Source organism: Anomaloglossus baeobatrachus, chromosome 1 (assembly GCF_048569485.1).
Source record: "Anomaloglossus baeobatrachus isolate aAnoBae1 chromosome 1, aAnoBae1.hap1, whole genome shotgun sequence".
Classification (NCBI taxonomy): Eukaryota; Metazoa; Chordata; class Amphibia; order Anura; family Aromobatidae; genus Anomaloglossus; species Anomaloglossus baeobatrachus.
The window spans coordinates 213882583-213900403 of record NC_134353.1 but is presented as its reverse complement, the minus strand read 5'-3'; the positions used below and the strand labels follow the sequence as shown (position 1 = coordinate 213900403).

General features: G+C 42.5%; 1 protein-coding gene across 3 annotated transcripts in view; it reads right to left on the bottom strand.

Annotated features, from left to right (window-relative positions):
• Window positions 1–17821, bottom strand: part of TTC29 (tetratricopeptide repeat domain 29) — a 408961-nt gene that overhangs the window by 319532 nt on the left and 71608 nt on the right. For 2 of the 3 annotated variants that reach the window (XM_075335612.1, XM_075335622.1), the window contains exon 4: window positions 9163–9386. In XM_075335612.1, coding sequence (XP_075191727.1) covers window positions 9163–9386 — 224 coding nt within the window. Of the gene's footprint in view, window positions 1–9162; window positions 9387–9462; window positions 9580–17821 lie in introns of those variants that run through there. The other variant, XM_075335630.1, reaches the window with a different exon arrangement.

Genomic DNA, 17821 nt, shown 5'->3' with positions numbered 1-17821 from the left:
TTTACCTTTTAATATCTGTACAGATGTAGACTGACACAGGGGCCTTGGGTTAAGTCTTCAGAGTAGAGACTGGCCAATGGAGAAGGCTTGCAAGAATGGTCAGTTAAAGGGAACCTGTCACCAGTTTTATGGCCTATAAGCTGCAGCCACCACCAGTGGGCTCTTATATACAGCATTCTAACATGCCGTATATAAGAGCCCAGATCGCTGTGTAGAACATAAAAATCACATTATAATACTTACCTAAACTGGTCGCTGTGGTACTGGTTGGCCCAGTGGGCGGCGCTGTTCTCCGGGACCGATGCCTCCTCTCTCGGGGATCTTGCTCCTCCGTCTTCTGAAGCCTGTGTGCATGACGCGTCCACGTCATACACACTCGCCGGCACTGAGGTCCTGTGCAGGCGTACTTTGATCTGCCCTGCTCAGGGCAGATCAAAGTATTGTAGTGCGCCTAGTGCGCCTGTGCGAAGCAAGATGGCCGAGAGAGGAGGCGTCGGTCCCGGAGAACAGCGACGCCCACCGGGCCAACCAGCACCGCAGTGACCGGTTTAGGAGAGTATTATAAAGTGCTTTTTATGTTCTCACAGCGGCCTCCGCTCTTATATACAGCATGTTAGAATGCTGTATATTAGAGCCCACTGGTTTCCTTTAACGTACAGTATAAGAAAATTTTCTTTCTGGGTGAGTTTTTGTTTTGAATTATATATTTAATTTTACTATATGTTTCACTGAAAACAGGAAACAAAAAATTCCAAGTCTGGCAAAATGGTAAAAACAACACCTTATTATTCCTGCTGATTGGACATGTGCACAGGTCGTCTTTTTCAAGCAGATTCGGTCTGGAATTCCCCTGAAAAAGTGCAGCAAGACTTGGAAAAATAATTAACATAAAGAGCAGTAATGTAAAAAGACATGTCGGCACATACTGTATGCTCTGTCCTTTGCTACTTCTTTTAACTGCTTTAATGTTCAGAAAACAGTAAAAATAAAGGGTACTTTACACGCTGCGACATCGCTAGCAATTGCTAGCGATGTCAAATGCTATAGCACCCGCCCCCGTCGTTCGTGTGATATGTGGTGATTGCTGCCGTAGCAAACATTATCGCTACGGCAGCGTCATACGCACATACCTTGTCAGCGACGTCGCTGTGACCTCCGAACAATCCCTCCTTCAAGAAGGAGGTGCGTTCGGCGTCATAGCAACGTCACTGCGGCGTCACTAAGCGGTCGGCCAATAGAAGCGGAGGGGCGGAGATGAGCGGGACGTAACATCCCGCCCACCTCTTTCCTTCCGCATTGCCGGTGGAGGCAGGTAAGGAGATGTTTGTCGCTTCCGCGGTGTCACATAGCGATGTGTGGTGCCGCAGGAACGACAAACAACATCGCTACGTACGAAACAACGATTTTTGGTTTTAGGACAACCTCTCCGAAACCAAGGATTTTTGTCTCTTTTGCGATCGTTTAAGGTCGCTCGTACGTGTTACACGCTGAGATGTCTCTAACGGTGCCGGATGTGCGTCACAAAAACTGTGACCCTGACGATAAATTGTTAGCGATATCGCAGCGTGTAAAGTACCCTTAAGTAGCATATTCATTTCCTGAGTGGCTTCCTCTATTAGGCCGCCCACCATTATGGTGAAAAGTACAGATAAAAGATGCTGCACAATGGTAGAGCCGCCAGTGAAGCCATTTAAAGAAAAAGAGCGCTGGTGTTTTCCTGAAGAGGCGAAGCATAGAAAAAGTCAGAGCTTCTGCTTCTGGAAAAAAGATGCTGTATGAACATACAGTACCTTTTCTTGGATTTTACTGTACGCTTTTAACTCTGTAGTACAACTGACCAGACAATATGATTTTTCAGGATAGTACGATTCTTTTGATACCAACTTTTACATATTTTTTTTATATTTTAATGGTTAAAAAAAAATCAAAAATTTGTAAAAAAAAAAATTAAAAAAAACATTTCTGAGGCTTCTTTTTTTGCTTGGGAAATTGACATTTTCATTGATATGATTTTGGGGTACAACCAATATTTTGATCACTGTTTATTGTATTTTTGGAGCAAGGTCTAGCAACCCAAAAAAATGACAATTCTGAAATGTCTCTTATTTTTATGCCTTACTGTGTTTACATACAGGTTAAATAATTTAAATTTTGATAGATGGAACTTTTGCAGATGTGACGATATCAAATATGTTAATTTATTTATTTTTAATTTATATAGTTTTTAAATATTTTAAAGCTTTTTTAACTCTTTCTCTTCTGTTTAAGCCTCCACTAGGGGACTTGAATCTGTTATCAAATGTTTGATTTCTTTTTAAAAGTACTGTGTTACTATAGTAGTGTATAGACAAAGTGACAATCACCTTAAGCAGGTTCCCGGATGCCATGGTACTCCGTCGGCACACCACTTTCACATTGTGAAGAGGGGCAATAGGTGCCCCTTCTGAATTGCGCCACTTAATTGTTGCTATCTGTGATTTACAGTGACATTGAAGGTGTACTATTAGCGATCCAATCTAGCTATGACCGCTCCTGTTACATATGCACCTGTCTAATTAGCGGCATGCTCAGATTTCAGCAAGGAGTTAAATAGAATAAAAATATTCCCATTTTAGACAATTACGACAAACTGCAACCATTATTCTGTTAATTCTCCAGCTGAGTGCGGTGGCAAGTGGCCTCCCCAATCAGAGGGAGGGCAGACAAGGGGCCAAAGTTCTGAAGATTGTGGTTGGACCCCCATTTAATAAACATATTTATACCAAGCAAAACTACATTTACATCAAACTGGACAATGCCATTAAAATGTCGTCCATATTGGCTGATCTTCAATATTAAGGCTGCAGGTTAGTAAAACGTTAACAAATTCAGTTCTTCCATGCGGATGAGGTACAATAAGTCTTTGAGATATGGGTGAAAGATTACTGACATATAAGTCCGCAATACAACCTTATTGCACATGTGGTTCCTCAGTTTAGTTTTAAATTAAAGTGCCCATTAACTTATAGTAAAAATATAATTATACACTTTCCACATCCATGACAGCGCCTATACTGTAAGTCTGAGCAGAGATGGATGGGCTAAAGGAAGACACCAATGCCATGTAGGACCCAAAGGTAAATTGCAGAAAAATATGCTCAGAATCCAGCACTTCCACAATAAAGGCCATTAATTTCAGATTACAATAGTGAATTGTCCGCCATTTTAAACCTGTAAGCCTGGGCGAGAATCTTAGTTCTGGTTCTCATCACTTAAACAAGTTGTCCAGTTACCAAAACTGATTTTTTTTTCTCCTAAGGCTGTGTCCGCACTTTACGTTTCCACCTGCTTTTCTGCAGCGTTTTGAACTGCAGCGTTTTCATGCCAAAACGCATGCGTTTTGATTTTCCAGCAAAGTCAATGGGAAAAATGGATTTTTTGTGCGCACTTTGCAGTTCAAAACGCTGCATTTAATTTGCATAAATTTGGGCAAAAACTCTGCGTTCAAAGAAGCAGCATGTCAATTGTTTTTGCCATTTGGGCTGCGTTTTGCTAACATTGAAGTCAATGAGAAGTTGTAAAAAGCAACCAACATAAAAATTCCAGCGTTTTACCTGCTTTTTAGCTGCAGAAAGAATGCGTTTTGACCTACATAAACACATGCTTTTCTGACATCAAAATAATGAAATTATATGTCCCTTTACACACACACATAGTCCAACAATTAAATTAATGAAAAATATTATTTTATTGCTATTTTTGCGATAAGTAGTATAAAACCGCTATAATTATATGAAATATAACTATTTTCGTTATGATTTCAATAATTATATGTTTTAATTTTTTTCCCTTTTTTTCATTGTGTTTGACTGTTTAAACTTTATTTAGCAATGTCTTAATGTTCAAAACGCATCTGTCTAAACGCAATGGAAAAGCATGTTAAAAGCGCTAAAAACGCGGCTAAAACGGGGTAAAAACGCATGCGTATTTACCACGATTTTGAGGTCAAAAGCAATTTTGGCAAAAGCAATTTCTGCCAGAGGATGCGTTTAGAACTGCAAATAGGACGACGCAAAGTGCGGACATAGCCTAAATCTTGCTATTATGTGACTCTCCACACATCTATTATGTTATTTCAGCAATATTACCTTTTATCATGCTCTAGCAGCACATCCTCATTGCTGGCTCCAGCTCTGATGAGGTTAATTTCTCTCCTCACTTCCTGGGTTCAGTTCCTACAACTCCCATATTCCTTTGCAGTGGCACCCTGAGCTAAGCTCATCCTCCCAACCCCACCCCCGTGTGATAACATACTTACCCGACAGACATGACTCCTCCTCTCCCTCTCCTCTTGCTCCTGGTGTCAGCCCTGCACACCGCTGTAGGATGGTAAGTAAACCCTCCTTTCCATCTTCTCATGCTGAGGTCTGACATGCGGTGATCACCACCCACAGCCCAGTCACTAAGAATCAGAGGCAGCTGCAGCTGCTGATGTAACATCAACTTTCAGAGCCCAGAAGTTGACGTGATATAAGTGGATGCCAGAGGCCACAGTACCCGGGGTCATGTGATCGGCACTGAGCAAGGAGGATAGCGCCGCTCAGTGTCAAAACTGAAAATACAAGGCAATTAAGAAGACAGCTGAAATGGTAAGTTACACTGATAAAGAGAATAAAAAAAATGGGTGAACCACCCCTTTAAGTAATGTAAGTGTGTGGCGCACCATTTACTATGGACTTTGTCACAAATAAAGGCTGGATTTTTGTTGCTGGATCAGGTCATATTTTCCCACATATAGGTAGCTATCAGCTGTACACATGCTCTGTTATGACAGAACGGCATTATAGGCTGGATGTGACCACATATGTCACCATTTTTTAATTAAGCAGTAAGCACATAGAAGAATAGCTATCACTGTCATTAATATGCGTCATAGGGAAGAAATGTACAATTCAATAATGTAAATATAAATTTCATGTCATGCATGCTCCGAAAATGAGAGATGTTTTTCCAAAAAGTATGTGCGAAAAATGTTATAACGCAGCAAGTCTAAAATTCTGGAAGGACAACGTATAAATCTATGCATCAACTATTACTATGATTGAACAGTTGGGAATGGTTATAAGGATATTATATATTTTTACATTTTCATTTTCTAATTTATATATATTTTTGATTTCCTTATTATTTTCCAGAAGTCGATTTCTTTATCCTAATAAGAGACTTGCTGACATCTATATATTTTTTTAACTTTGATATACTGCCATATTTCTACATGCTAATATCATACCTCCAACTAGACGTGAGCGGACCTGTTGAAATTCAGTTTGCGCCACTACTTTTATATTGATGACCTGCTCTTAAAATTGATCATCAATATTATATGAGTGGGGTCCAGCACGTGGGACCGGATGTCAGCAGATTGACCATCAATATAATATGATTGGGGTCCAGCGCATGGGACCGGATGGCAGCAGTTATGAAGCCTTTTCTGAGTAACAGCGCTGTCCATATGAATGAATAGGAGTGGATCTGCACTAGCCGACTTGGGATAGGCCATCAATATAAAAGGAGTGGAACAACCTTTTAAACAAAGTTAAACCCCAGAATTTAAAAGACTTAGGCTAAGTTCACACACTGCGTTTTTTTGACGCTGCGTTTTTGTGCGTTTTTGGCCGCTAAAAACGCACAAAAACGCACCCGCGTCAAAAAAACGCGGCAAAAAACGCATGCGTTTTTACCGCGATTTGGTGCGTTTTGCTGCGTTTTTGATCTCTGCATTTTTCTGCAGTTTTCCAATGCATTGCATGGGGGGAAAACGCAGGAAAGAATTGACATGTCCATTTTTTTTTTAAGCTCAAAAACGCAGCTTAAAAAAACAGATGTGTGCGGACAGCAAAATTGAAAACTCATAGACTTTGCTGGGGAAGCAAAGTCATGCAGTTTTGAGGCCAAAAACGCACCCAAAAAACGCGCAAAAACGCCGCGAAAAACGAACTGTGCGCACATAGCCTTATGTAAACATTTTTTATTGCAGATTCTGCACTTCAAATCCACTGCAATTTACAGTACAAGTTAATGGGTTTTCAAAATCCCATTCAAACACTGTGGAAAAATATCCACAAGCAAATAAAAGCATTATAGACTTCAAAGCTGGAACATGGTTATTTTTGTGCAGATTTTCACTGCAGATTTTACTATTCAATGCATAGTAATGGAGTAGGGTGAAATCTGCATAAAAATCCTTAACAAAAGCCATGGAATCTGTCAGCAGCTTTATTGTTGATTTAGGCTACGTTCGCACGTTTCAGATTTGGCTGCAAACAATCTGCAACCAAATCTGCAAGTTATGGAAGGAAAAATGCTGCGGCCAAAACGCGCAGCACACAGATCATCTGTTTTTAAGAATACATCACCATTCGGATGCATAAAACACTATAAATGGTCCAGTAAATGTAGAAAAATTGTTGCGGAGAAAAAAAAACACGTCATACGGATGTTAGTTGAGAAAAAAATGGACACTCACATGGCATACGGAATAGCAAACGGATTTCACTTGTCCAACTTCACTGAAGGAAAAGCGGACTGATTTTCTATACATAAGTGTGAGCGAACCCTCAGAATGATTGTGCTCGGGAAAGCTGAGGCCAGATTATCAGCCGCTTACGGGGAATTATATTACATGGCAGCCATCGAGACGAATGTTTGGCTGTGAGTTACAAGGTTGCCTGAAATCCGCCAGAACAGGAGCCTCTGTTAAAGGTTAAAGCCTTGTTTCCACTTGCGTTTTGCAAAAGCGAAACTATGGGGCAGTATCCATCTGTTATTGATTTCTCATGCCATATCGGCATTCGGAATGAATCGCAGCATACTCTGTTTTGCAGCGAGTCTCGGCTCACACACACCCATACAAGTGTATAGATGTGTGTGAAACATCGCACTGCACTCGTGTGTCATCCGACCGCAGTTCAATGTACGCAGAGACAGGCCGGAGAGGAGATGGGGAGAAAGTGCTACCTCCTCCTCTCCTCCGCAGCTGTGATCCAATCGTAAGATGGCATCACAGTCGTATGACCTTTGGCTGACGCTCGCAGCAGAGGATCATTAGCATATCGCTTCCATTGCTCTCACATCAGAAACTGTACGCAAGTGGAACTGAGCCCTAACATCCACTGTCTGATACAACTAATAGGGGGAGTCTTCATTAGAAAAAGCCCTTTCAGGGTATGTGCACACGCAAAAATTTTCTTCATCAAATCTGAACCTTCTGACAGAAAAACGCATTAAAAAATGCATGCGGTTTTGGTGCATTTTTTTTGTGCATTTTTTTCCATAATTTTTTTCTAGTGAAGTCAATGGCTGAAAAAAACGTCCCAACAATTGACATGCTGCAGATTTTTTCTGAGAAAAAGAAAAAAATAGTCCAGCTCACCCCGATACCAACATCTTTGTCTCTGATGTCCTGTAAGCACAAGATCCTACTGCTGTGTCAGAGTGCTCAAAACATAGGAGAAAAAAAAAGGATACAGCTTCCGGAGAGTATGTGTAGGTAAAATCCACTTTTTAATAATGTCTTGAAAAACAATACAAAAATTTGTAATCCTTACATATATGAACAGTGGTCACAACCAGTGGCAGAACACAAGGCGCATTACGATCAGAGGCTGATCTAAAGCCTGCTTTACACCAGGCAATCTATCGTGCGATAGATCGTCGGGGTCACGGTTTTTGTGACGCACATCCGGCATCGCTGGCGATGCCGGCCTGTGTGACACCTCCTAGCGACGCAGTATCGCTCACAAATCGTGAGTCGGGTACTGCTCGTTAGGTTCCATAATATCGGTTACTTTAGTTGACCATCGTTTCCGTGGTAGCACACATCGCTCCGTGTGACACCACGGGAACGATGATCAGCTCACCTGCCTCCCGCGGCCGCCGCCGTCTCTATGTGGAAGGAAGGAGGTGGGCGGGATGTTTACGTCCCGCTCATCTCCGCCCCTCCGCTTCTATTGGCCAGCGCCCGTGTGACGTCGCTGTGACGCCGAACGTCCCTCCCACTCCAGGAAGTGGACGTTCACCGCCCACAGCGAGGTCGCACGAGAGGTAAGTATGTGTGACGGGGTTTAGTAACTTTGTGCGACACGGGCAGCGATTTGCCCGTGACGCAAAAAGGACGGGGGCGGGTACGATCGATTGTGAAATCGCACAATCGGTCGTACCGTGTAAAGCAGGCTTTAGACTTGGTGAAGATTTTTGCTGCACCCAATCTGCAAGGAAATAAAAGGCAACGCGCGCGCAGCAGTTCAGAAATCTCATAGACTTTGCTGGCTTCAGGATAGGCATGCAGATTTTGGTGCAGATTCTCAAACAACGAATAGAAAAAACACACCGTGTGCACAGGCCTTAATTACTGAAAGGACAAATATGCTATAATTGAGAATATGAAAAAGCGGGCGTTTTTTTATTTTTCGTTTTTATGTCTCCTACATATTTATAAAAGTGTATTAAAAATGAACCTAAATTTCAAAATCTACAGAACGAAACAATAAATACAACTTTAGTTATAGATTGCGATTATCCACACTGATGAGATAAAATAAATCTAAAGACCTATAGTAAAAATTCAATAAATTCTTCGCCTCGGTGCAGAACACACAATACATGTTTATTTTAAATATTTAATCTGAAGGAAAAGTCGAATATTAGGTAAGAATAGCATTTCATTTGGCAGAGCTGCTTATTGCTTTACCTGGATTTGATGTCATTACTATATATATTGGAAGTACATGATGGCACTGCGATATTGCCTAATGCTGCGGGGTTGCCAGAACAAAAAAAATGACACTGTCTGAATGCTATGCATACATAAGCTTCCTTGCAGACCTCTCGTGCATATAAAACAACAATATTCCCCTAAGAGATGTTAAAATACATGCACCCCTCTCTCTGCCGGGTTCCTTTTGTAACCGGATTAGAGAGGCACAGTTTGATGCCAGTCTTTCCTTTTTAACTATACTTTATGATCTACTACTTATCTTGCTATACGGCTGATAAGAGTAAAGCTGATATGTGCTAAATTGTAGTAATGTCTCAAACTGGAAGATGAAACAATTTCGAATCCTCGCCTCGGGCTCTCGATGCTTCAGCTCCTGCTGCTCCGTTACCCAGAATTCCCCCTCTTACCTGCTCGCTGGGCTGCCTCAGCCCTGGTCAGGAAATGTTGAAGTTGATCCAGCTTCTCGTGCTGCTCCTCCAAGGGTTTCTGCTGCCATATGGCTGACCCGGGCCCTCCAGCGTCCCTTAAGGCATTCCACTTGTGAATCAGAGTAAAGAGTTCAGAGAAAGACTTGTGATAGCCTTGGCGCAGCATTTCGATGCAGATGCTTTGCTTGAATGAATTCCGATAACTGCACAAAGAAGAAAACAAATAATTAACTAGCCTGATAATTACGGCTCGTTCTGTAATTAGCGCCTGCACGTTACATTTAAGCCGGGTCCCAAATGTTTTGCACTTAGCGGTGCAGTGTGCACGCGGTGTAATCGAGCATGGTGTTGCACATTTATCATTAGCCAGCTCTTCTATGATCGGCACTCGGAGAGAAGGACAGACACAACTTCTTCTAAACAACATAAGCGGAGGTCCCAGACATTGGCGCTCTCTCAATTGCTCCAGGACATGTTTGTCTGAGGCTGTGGTGACTCCACCTGGCCACTGCAGGATAATCAGACATTTCTCCTCCGCTGGATTAAGGGAATTATGCTTTTCAAGATGATTTCGTTTCACAAAAGGAATGTTACCACTGAGTACAATGTGTCATTAATCTTCATGCACAATACCGCTGGAGCATTAATAATTGACAAGGAAAGCTCATAAAGGTTATCACTTACTGAAGAAGTAAATAAAGGAGGTCGGAGTTTCTGAATCATATGTGACCAGGAATTATACTAATGATTCACAAACTATTTAACTTTACAACCAATTATTCTGTGCACTTATTAAGCAACCTTATAAATGTCTCACATGTTTGTATTACAGAATAAAGACGCCCTCTGTATCAGGTCTGCACAATTATTATTGGAAATGTAAAGTGAATTCACTGCATTTATGTGTATTTCATAAACTCATTACACATAGATCAATATTTATGTTTATAAGGAAAGTGGAAATAAGCCAGCGTCCAATATATACCGTATTTTCTGGATTATAAGAAGCACTTCTTCCCCCCAAAATGGGGGTAAAACGGGGGTGCATATAATAATACGGATATGGCTTACCAGAGCGGCGGTGGTGGAGAAGGGTTACAGGAAGCAGGGTCAGCGATACTGAAGGCTTGGAGAAGGGGGTGTCACTGCAGTGGAGCAACTCAGAAGGGTCACAGGACGAAAGGTCAGCAATGCGGCGGGCGCCATTGATCTGACAGAGGACTGCGGGCTCCATTTAATCACCCACAGTTGACAATATGGACTGCAAGAAAATGGACGCGGATATGGCACATGCGCAGATTGACGCTATAGAATTCAAGAAAATTGTTGCAGAGGCCTAGCTGCACACGCGCCGCCTCCGCAGCCATTTTCTTGAAGTCAATCTCATCAACCATGGGTTAATCAATGGAGCTAACAGTCCGCCAGCAGATCAATGGCGCCTGCCGTTGCAACACCCCTGAGCCCGCAGTATCACCAGCCGTCCGTCCACTGACCCTCAGGAGCCACAACACCCCCTCCTCCGAGCCCACAGCATCGCCGACCCTGCCTCCTGTGACCAACCTGAGCTGCTCTACTACCGCTGCTGCCCCCTTGTGAGATATTATAAGACGCACTAGGATTATAAGACAGACCCTCATTTTAACATTAAAAATTATTTTTTTCTATTTTCCTCTTCTAAATTTGGGGTGCATTTTATAATCCAATGCGTCTTATAAAATGAAAAATACAGTAATCTTGAGTTTAATTTTTCAAATTAGAAGCATATCATATTGTTCCAAAGACAGGAGATATAAACATGGCTTACATGTTTCAGGCCCAACTAGCCCTTAAAGGGAATCTGTCAGCAGGTGTTTGTTATGTAAGCTGCAAGGGTTAACACAGAAAATTCAGGAATGCCTGTCTTGTCACAGTCCAATGTGTTGTTTATTTGCTATGTTTATTTAACTAGCAGGACCCTTATCATTGCTCGGACTACAATGTCAAGCACAGGGCAGTCTAGCACGCCCCTCCTCTGACTGACACCTCACTGTCAATGCTCAATTACTATAGAGAGCCTGGTGTGGACGGAGACAGCTCTCTCAGCTCTGCTACATGGCTAAATCTAAAAAATGTGATTGTGTCAGAATGGCTGCAGCCATAAATCTAAGTGATACATCGATAGATTTAGGATCTCTTTGCCTACAGTATGCCACTCTCAGATGAGGTTCAAAAAACCTGCTGAAAGATTCCCTTTAATCATATTTATGTAATGAGCTGAGCAAATGTTTTCAAATTCAACTTATTTTTGACAAATTTTCCACCAAAATATGATTTGCACACACAGAGTTCTCCTAGGACTGTACTAGTCTCATGTTGAGCTCTTTAGTGCAAACACAGTTGTATTAATGATGAAATGACCTACACCTGTCTGGCTAGGTGAAAACGGATGGTAACTAGTGGGGGGGGGGGTTATGTCCTCTTGTCCCCAGGCTATTGCCAAATAGAGCAACATACATAACACTAATACTATATTACTATGTAGGTATATGCACAGAAAGTAATTTTCTATAACAATCAGCAGTTTTGTTGTAGGATGTATGGTTGATAAATTCAACTACTAACAGTTGTAAATTCTTGATGTTTTTGTTTACATTTTTTGTCTTTGTTTATCAAAACAGTTGTAAAACCTTATTTTTTTTTTATTTTTCGGGGTATTTCTCCCTTGAAAAGTTTCTGACAACAAAAATTTCCCCCAAATAATCAGTTTATTTATTCTTAAAGAATCCCCTACCTCTAAAAAACAAAATAACAAAATATGAAATTTCAACAAGGACAGAAAAAAATTGCAAAAATAGGAAGGAGGTTAATAGGACAGTTATAGAAATGTATAAAAGACCAACCAAGGTGAGTATAATAAACAATAATCCCTGGTTGTCTCTATCAACATCAATACCTGATTGCGAAGGTTGACAACCTAAACAGATGTGACACACAGGCCTAGGTTTCAGGATTCTTCACACATTCTGACACAGGGTATTAAACTTATGGTTGGCAAATACAGTGTTTGAAGATCGAAATATAACATTTTTTTCAACGTACTTCAGCACTGCAGTAGTACAACACAATCCAGTTTAGTCCTTTTAAGAGAAATGTGCTCGGATTAAAAAATGGTGCAGCTGGGAGTGCTCTAAGCTTTTATACCGGCTATTGTAGCTCACCTTGATTGTCTAAAGGCTGCTTTACATGCTTCAATTTCTTGTGCGATCGCATTTGCAATCGCACCCGCCCCCATCGTTTGTGCGATATGGGCAATTTCTTGACCGTGTCGCACAAACTCGGTAACCCCTGTCACACGTACTTACCTCCCGAACGACCTCGCTGTGGGCGGCGAACATCCTCTCCCTAAAAGGGGAGGGACGTTCGGTGTCACCGCGACGTCACTCAGCGGCCGGCCAATAGTAGCAAAGGGGCGGATATGAGTGGGACGTAAACATTCCGCCCACCTCCTTCCTTCCGCATTGACATTGGCCGCAGGTAAGCTGCAGTTCATCGTTCCCGGGGTGTCAAACGGAGCGATGTGTACTGCCTCGGAACGATGAACAACCAGCGCAGAGAAGGACGTGCGATTTTTAGAAAATGAGCGACGTGTCAATGAGCAATGATAAGGTGAGTATTTTTGCTCGTTAACAGATGCTTGTAGCTGTCACACGCTACGATATGTCAAACGGCGCCGGATGTGCGTCACTTACGACGTGACCCCGACGACATATCGTTTGATACATCGTAGCGTGTAAAGCCCTATTTAGCTATGATATTTTCAGGGTATTATGGGAAAGGCCACCTGGCCGGCCTGACGTCATTAGCCTTGCCTGTGACTCTTAAAGTGAACCTGTCAGGTGTAATATGCACCCAGAACAACGAGCAGTTCTGGGTGCATATTGCTAATCCATGCCTAACCGTCCCTGTATCTAGTAGCATAGATAAAGTATTTCTAAAGATCTTTTACCATATGCTAATGAGGCCAGCGACTAGTCGAAGGACCTTACTTCCCCTGGCTAGTTGGCCCCCTTAGCATGTTAGTATGTGTGGTGTCCCTGACCTGGTCAGGCACCACTGAGTACTGCAACCATGCTGGGGCAGTGCTTCTAGGTAATTCCAAAGGCTACACAGAGGTGTGTACGCACAGACACATAGCAACCAAGTCTCCCACACCATTAGATAGGACCCTTGGGCAGCCTCTGGAAGAGCCTGGCTTTCAATTCTTGTCAAGGGGTGGAGGGGAAGGGCTGGAAGCTAAGCTGCAGAGGCTGAAAGGAAAGTAGAAGGAGTGAGCCACGCTAGTCAGACCCTGCATGTGTGGTAGCTGCTAGTGGGGGAGAACAGTGACCAGAAAGTCAGTCTGAAAGACACCTGAAGAGAGGCAGTCGAGTACGGGGACTGCTGGTGACTAAGCACGCACAGGGAACAGGTTCCTAGAGCGGACATCCATTTACTCATCTGCTAAACCTGCCGGTGAAGGGACTAGAGGTTCCTCACCAAATATACAGAGTTCAATACTCAGAAGCAACAGGGGGACCCATAAGGAGATAGGGCCAGAAGCCATCTCGCCTAGTCCACGCTGCCGGTAAAGGGGCCAGAAAGGGGAGGAAAGGCAGTAGCGACTTCCCTGGATGAATCCCACGATACTGCAAGTCAGGGGTTATCCGAAACAAAAGAAGTGCTAGGAAGGCGAGTTAACGGCTACCCTCAGTTTAGCCTGGAGGAGTTCCTGGTTCTACCTGGTTTAATCACAGCATCGCTCGGGTACCTCACAAACCAACTAAAAGTGAGTAAACAAGTTGAAAGACTGTCTGGACTGCGACTGAGTTATTCTGCGACCTGTTGTTCCACACACCCGAGTCCCTAGGGCCAGCCTCACTCACAGGAGGCCACATCACCAGACTGCAGACACCATCAGCCCCAGACGCTCGTTAAACCTGCAGTGGCGGTCACCCATAACCCTGACCGCGAACCGTGAGTGGCGTCACGACTCCCATGTAAATAAATCTGACATAGCTGTTGCCAGCTGTAATCAAGTGGAGCCCCTGTGGCGTCCCCGAAGGTGGAGCGACGTCCTTGAGGCGAACGCTACAGGTGGGCGACACATATGCTAACATGCTAATGAATGTGCAGCGTCAGAGGATGAGATCACTCACCTCTATGCTACCATCGCTTCCGAGTCCATGATTTCAGCTCAGTGCGCTTGATCCTGGACTTTTGTTGCCATTTGCTTTACTACTCAATGATATTTTCCCAAATTGATTGTACCTATTGGTTGCTTGATGCGTACAGTCATATGAAAAAGTTTGGGCACCCCTATTAATGTTAACCTTTTTTCCTTATAACAATTTGGGTTTTTGCAACAGCTATTTCAGTTTCATATATCTAATAACTGGTGGACTGAGTAATATTTCTGGATTCAAATGAGGTTTACATGTTACGATTCTGCATACGATATCGTATGCGATCGTAACCGCCCCCATCGTATGAGCGGCACGTTCAATTTTGTTGAATGTGCCGCACAAACGATTAACCCCCGTCACACGTATTTACCCGTCCATACAACCTCGATGTGGGCGGCAAACGTCCACTTCCTGGAGTGGGAGGGACGTTCGGCGTCACATCGACGTCACACGGCAGCCGGCCAATAGAAGCAGAGGGGCGGAGATGAGCAGGACGTAAACATCCCGCCCACCTCCTTCCTTCCGCATTGCTGGCCGGGAGCCGCAGGACACAGGTAAGCTGTGTTCATCGTTCCCGGATTGTCACACACTGCGATGTGTGCTACCCCGGGTACGATGAACAACCTGACGTTCAATTCATGAAGAATGAACGACATGCGTGCGATGAACGTTTTACAGTTCATTCGCAATCGCACTACAATGTACCTTACGATGCCGGATGTGCGTCACTTACGACGTGACCCCGCCGACACATCGTAAGATATATTGTAGTGTGTAAAGCGGGCTTTATTGTACTAACAGAAAATGTGCAATCCGCATTTAAACAAAATTTGACCGGTGCAAAAGTATGGGCACCTCAACATAAAAGTGAGATTAATATTTTGTAGATCCTCCTTTTGCAAAAATAACAGCCTCTAGTCGCTTCCTGTAGCTTTTAATGAGTTCCTGGATCGTGGATGAAGGTATATTTGACCATTACTGTTTACAAAATAATTCCAGTTCAGTTAAGTTTGATGGTCGCCGAGTATGGACAGCATGCTTCAAATCATCCCACAGAAATTCAATGATATTCAGGTCTGGGGACTGGGATGGCCATTCCAGAACATTGTAATTGTTCCTCTGCATGAATGCCTGAGTAAATTTTGAGCAGTGTTTTGGATCATTGTCTTGCTGAAATATCCATCCCCTGCGTAACTTCAACTTCGTCACTGATTCTTGCACATTATTGTCAAGAATCTGCTGATGCTTGAGTTGAGTTGACCCTCAACTTTAACAAGATTCCCGGTGCCGGCATTGGCCACACAGCCCCAAAGCATGATGGAACCTCCACCAAATTTTACTGTGGGTAGCAAGTGCTTTTTGGAATGCCGTGTTTTTTTGCCTCCATGCATAACGCCTTTTTGTATGACCAAACAACTCAATCTTTGTTTCATCAGTCTACAGGACCTTCTTCCAAAATGTAACTGGCTTGTCCAAATGTGCTTTTGCATACCTCAGGCGATTCTGTTTGTGGCGTGCTTGCAGAAACAGCTTCTTTTGCATCACTCTCCCATACAGCTTTTCCTTGTGCAACGTGCGCTGTATTGTTGACCGATGCATATTGACACCATCTGCAGCAAGATGAAGTTGCAGGTCTTTGGAGGTGGTCTGTGGATTGTCCTTGACTGTTCTCACCATTCTTCTTCTCTGCCTTTCTGATATTTTTCTTGGCCTGCCACTTCTGGGCTTAACAAGAACTGTACCTGTGTTCTTCCATTTCCTTACTATGTTCCTCACAGTGGAAATTGACAGTTTAAATCTCTGAGACAACTTTTTGTATCCTTCCCCTGAACAACTATGTTGAATAATCTTTGTTTTCAGATCATTTGAGAGTACTTTTGAGGAGCCCATGATGCCACTCTTCATAGGAGATTCAAATAGGAGAACAACTTGCAAGTGGCCACCTTAAATACCTTTTCTCATGATTGGATACACCTGCCTATGAAGTTCAAAGCTCAATGAGGTTACAAAACCAAATTAGTGCTTTAGTAAGTCAGTAAAAAGTAGAGTTAGGAGTGTTCAAATCAAGAAATTGATAAGGGTGCCCATACTTTTGCACCGGTCAAATTTTGTTTAAATGCGGATTGCACAGTTTCTATTAGTACAATAAACTTCATTTCAATCCAGAAATATTACTCAGTCCATCAGTTATTAGATATATGAAACTGAAATAGCTGTTGCAAAAACCCAAATTGTTATAAAGAAAAAAGGTTAACATTAATAGGGGTGCCCAAACTTTTTTATATGACTGTATCTTACTGCAACAGTTGTGCTTTACATACCCCGAGATATTTTTTAGCTTTCTTGGCCTTTATTCAGAGAATATGAATGATAACATAAAATCTTTTTTTCCCACTCATGGTTAGTGGTTGGGTGAGGCCATTTATTGTCATACTGTTGTGTTTTCTCTTTTTAAATCATAATGACAACCAAAAACATCCAAATGACCCTTATCAAAAGTTCACATACCCTGGTGATTTTGGCCTGATAACATGCACAGAGGTTGACACAAATGGGTTTGAATGGCTAATAAAGGTAACATCCTCACCTGTGTCCTGTTTGAATGTAATTAGAGTGTGTGCTTAAAAGCTGAGGGAGTTTATGGGATCCAGACAAAGTCTTGTATCTTTCATCCAGCAATAACATTTCTGGATTGTGAGTCATGGGGAAAGCAAAAGAATTGTCAATAGATCTACGGGAAAAGATAGTTGAACTATATAAAACAGGAAAGGGATACAAAAAGATATCCAAGGAATTGATAATGCTAGTCATCAGTGTTCAAACTGTTATTAACAAACGGGAAATCATGGGCTCTGTAAGAACCAAACCACAATCAGGTAGATGAAGAAAAATGTCGGTCACAACTGCCATTAAAATTATTTGGGATGCAAAGAAAAACCCACAAATAATTTCAGCTGAAATAAAGGACTTAATGACAATTAGCGGTGTGGCTGTTTCAAGATGCACAATAAGGAGGCACTTGAAGAAAAAAGGACTGCGTGGTTGAGTCACCAGAAGAAAGCCATTACTGCATAAATGCCACAAATTGTCTTGCCTACAATATGCCAAACAGCACAGAGACAAGCCTTCAACCTTCTGCAACAAGACAATTTGGAGTGATCAGACTAAATCGAACTTTTTGGCTACAACCATAAACGTTATATTTGGAGAGGTGTCAACAAGGCCTATGATGTAAGGAACACCATTCCTACTGTAAAGCACAGAGATGGATCACTGATGATGTGGGGATGTGTGAGCTATGAAGGCACAGGAAACTTGGTCAAACTTGAAGAAAGATGAATGCAGCACTTTATCAGCAAATACTGGAGGCAAATATGCACTCATCAGCCCAAAAGCTGCACATGGGACATATTGGACTTTTCAACATGACAATGATC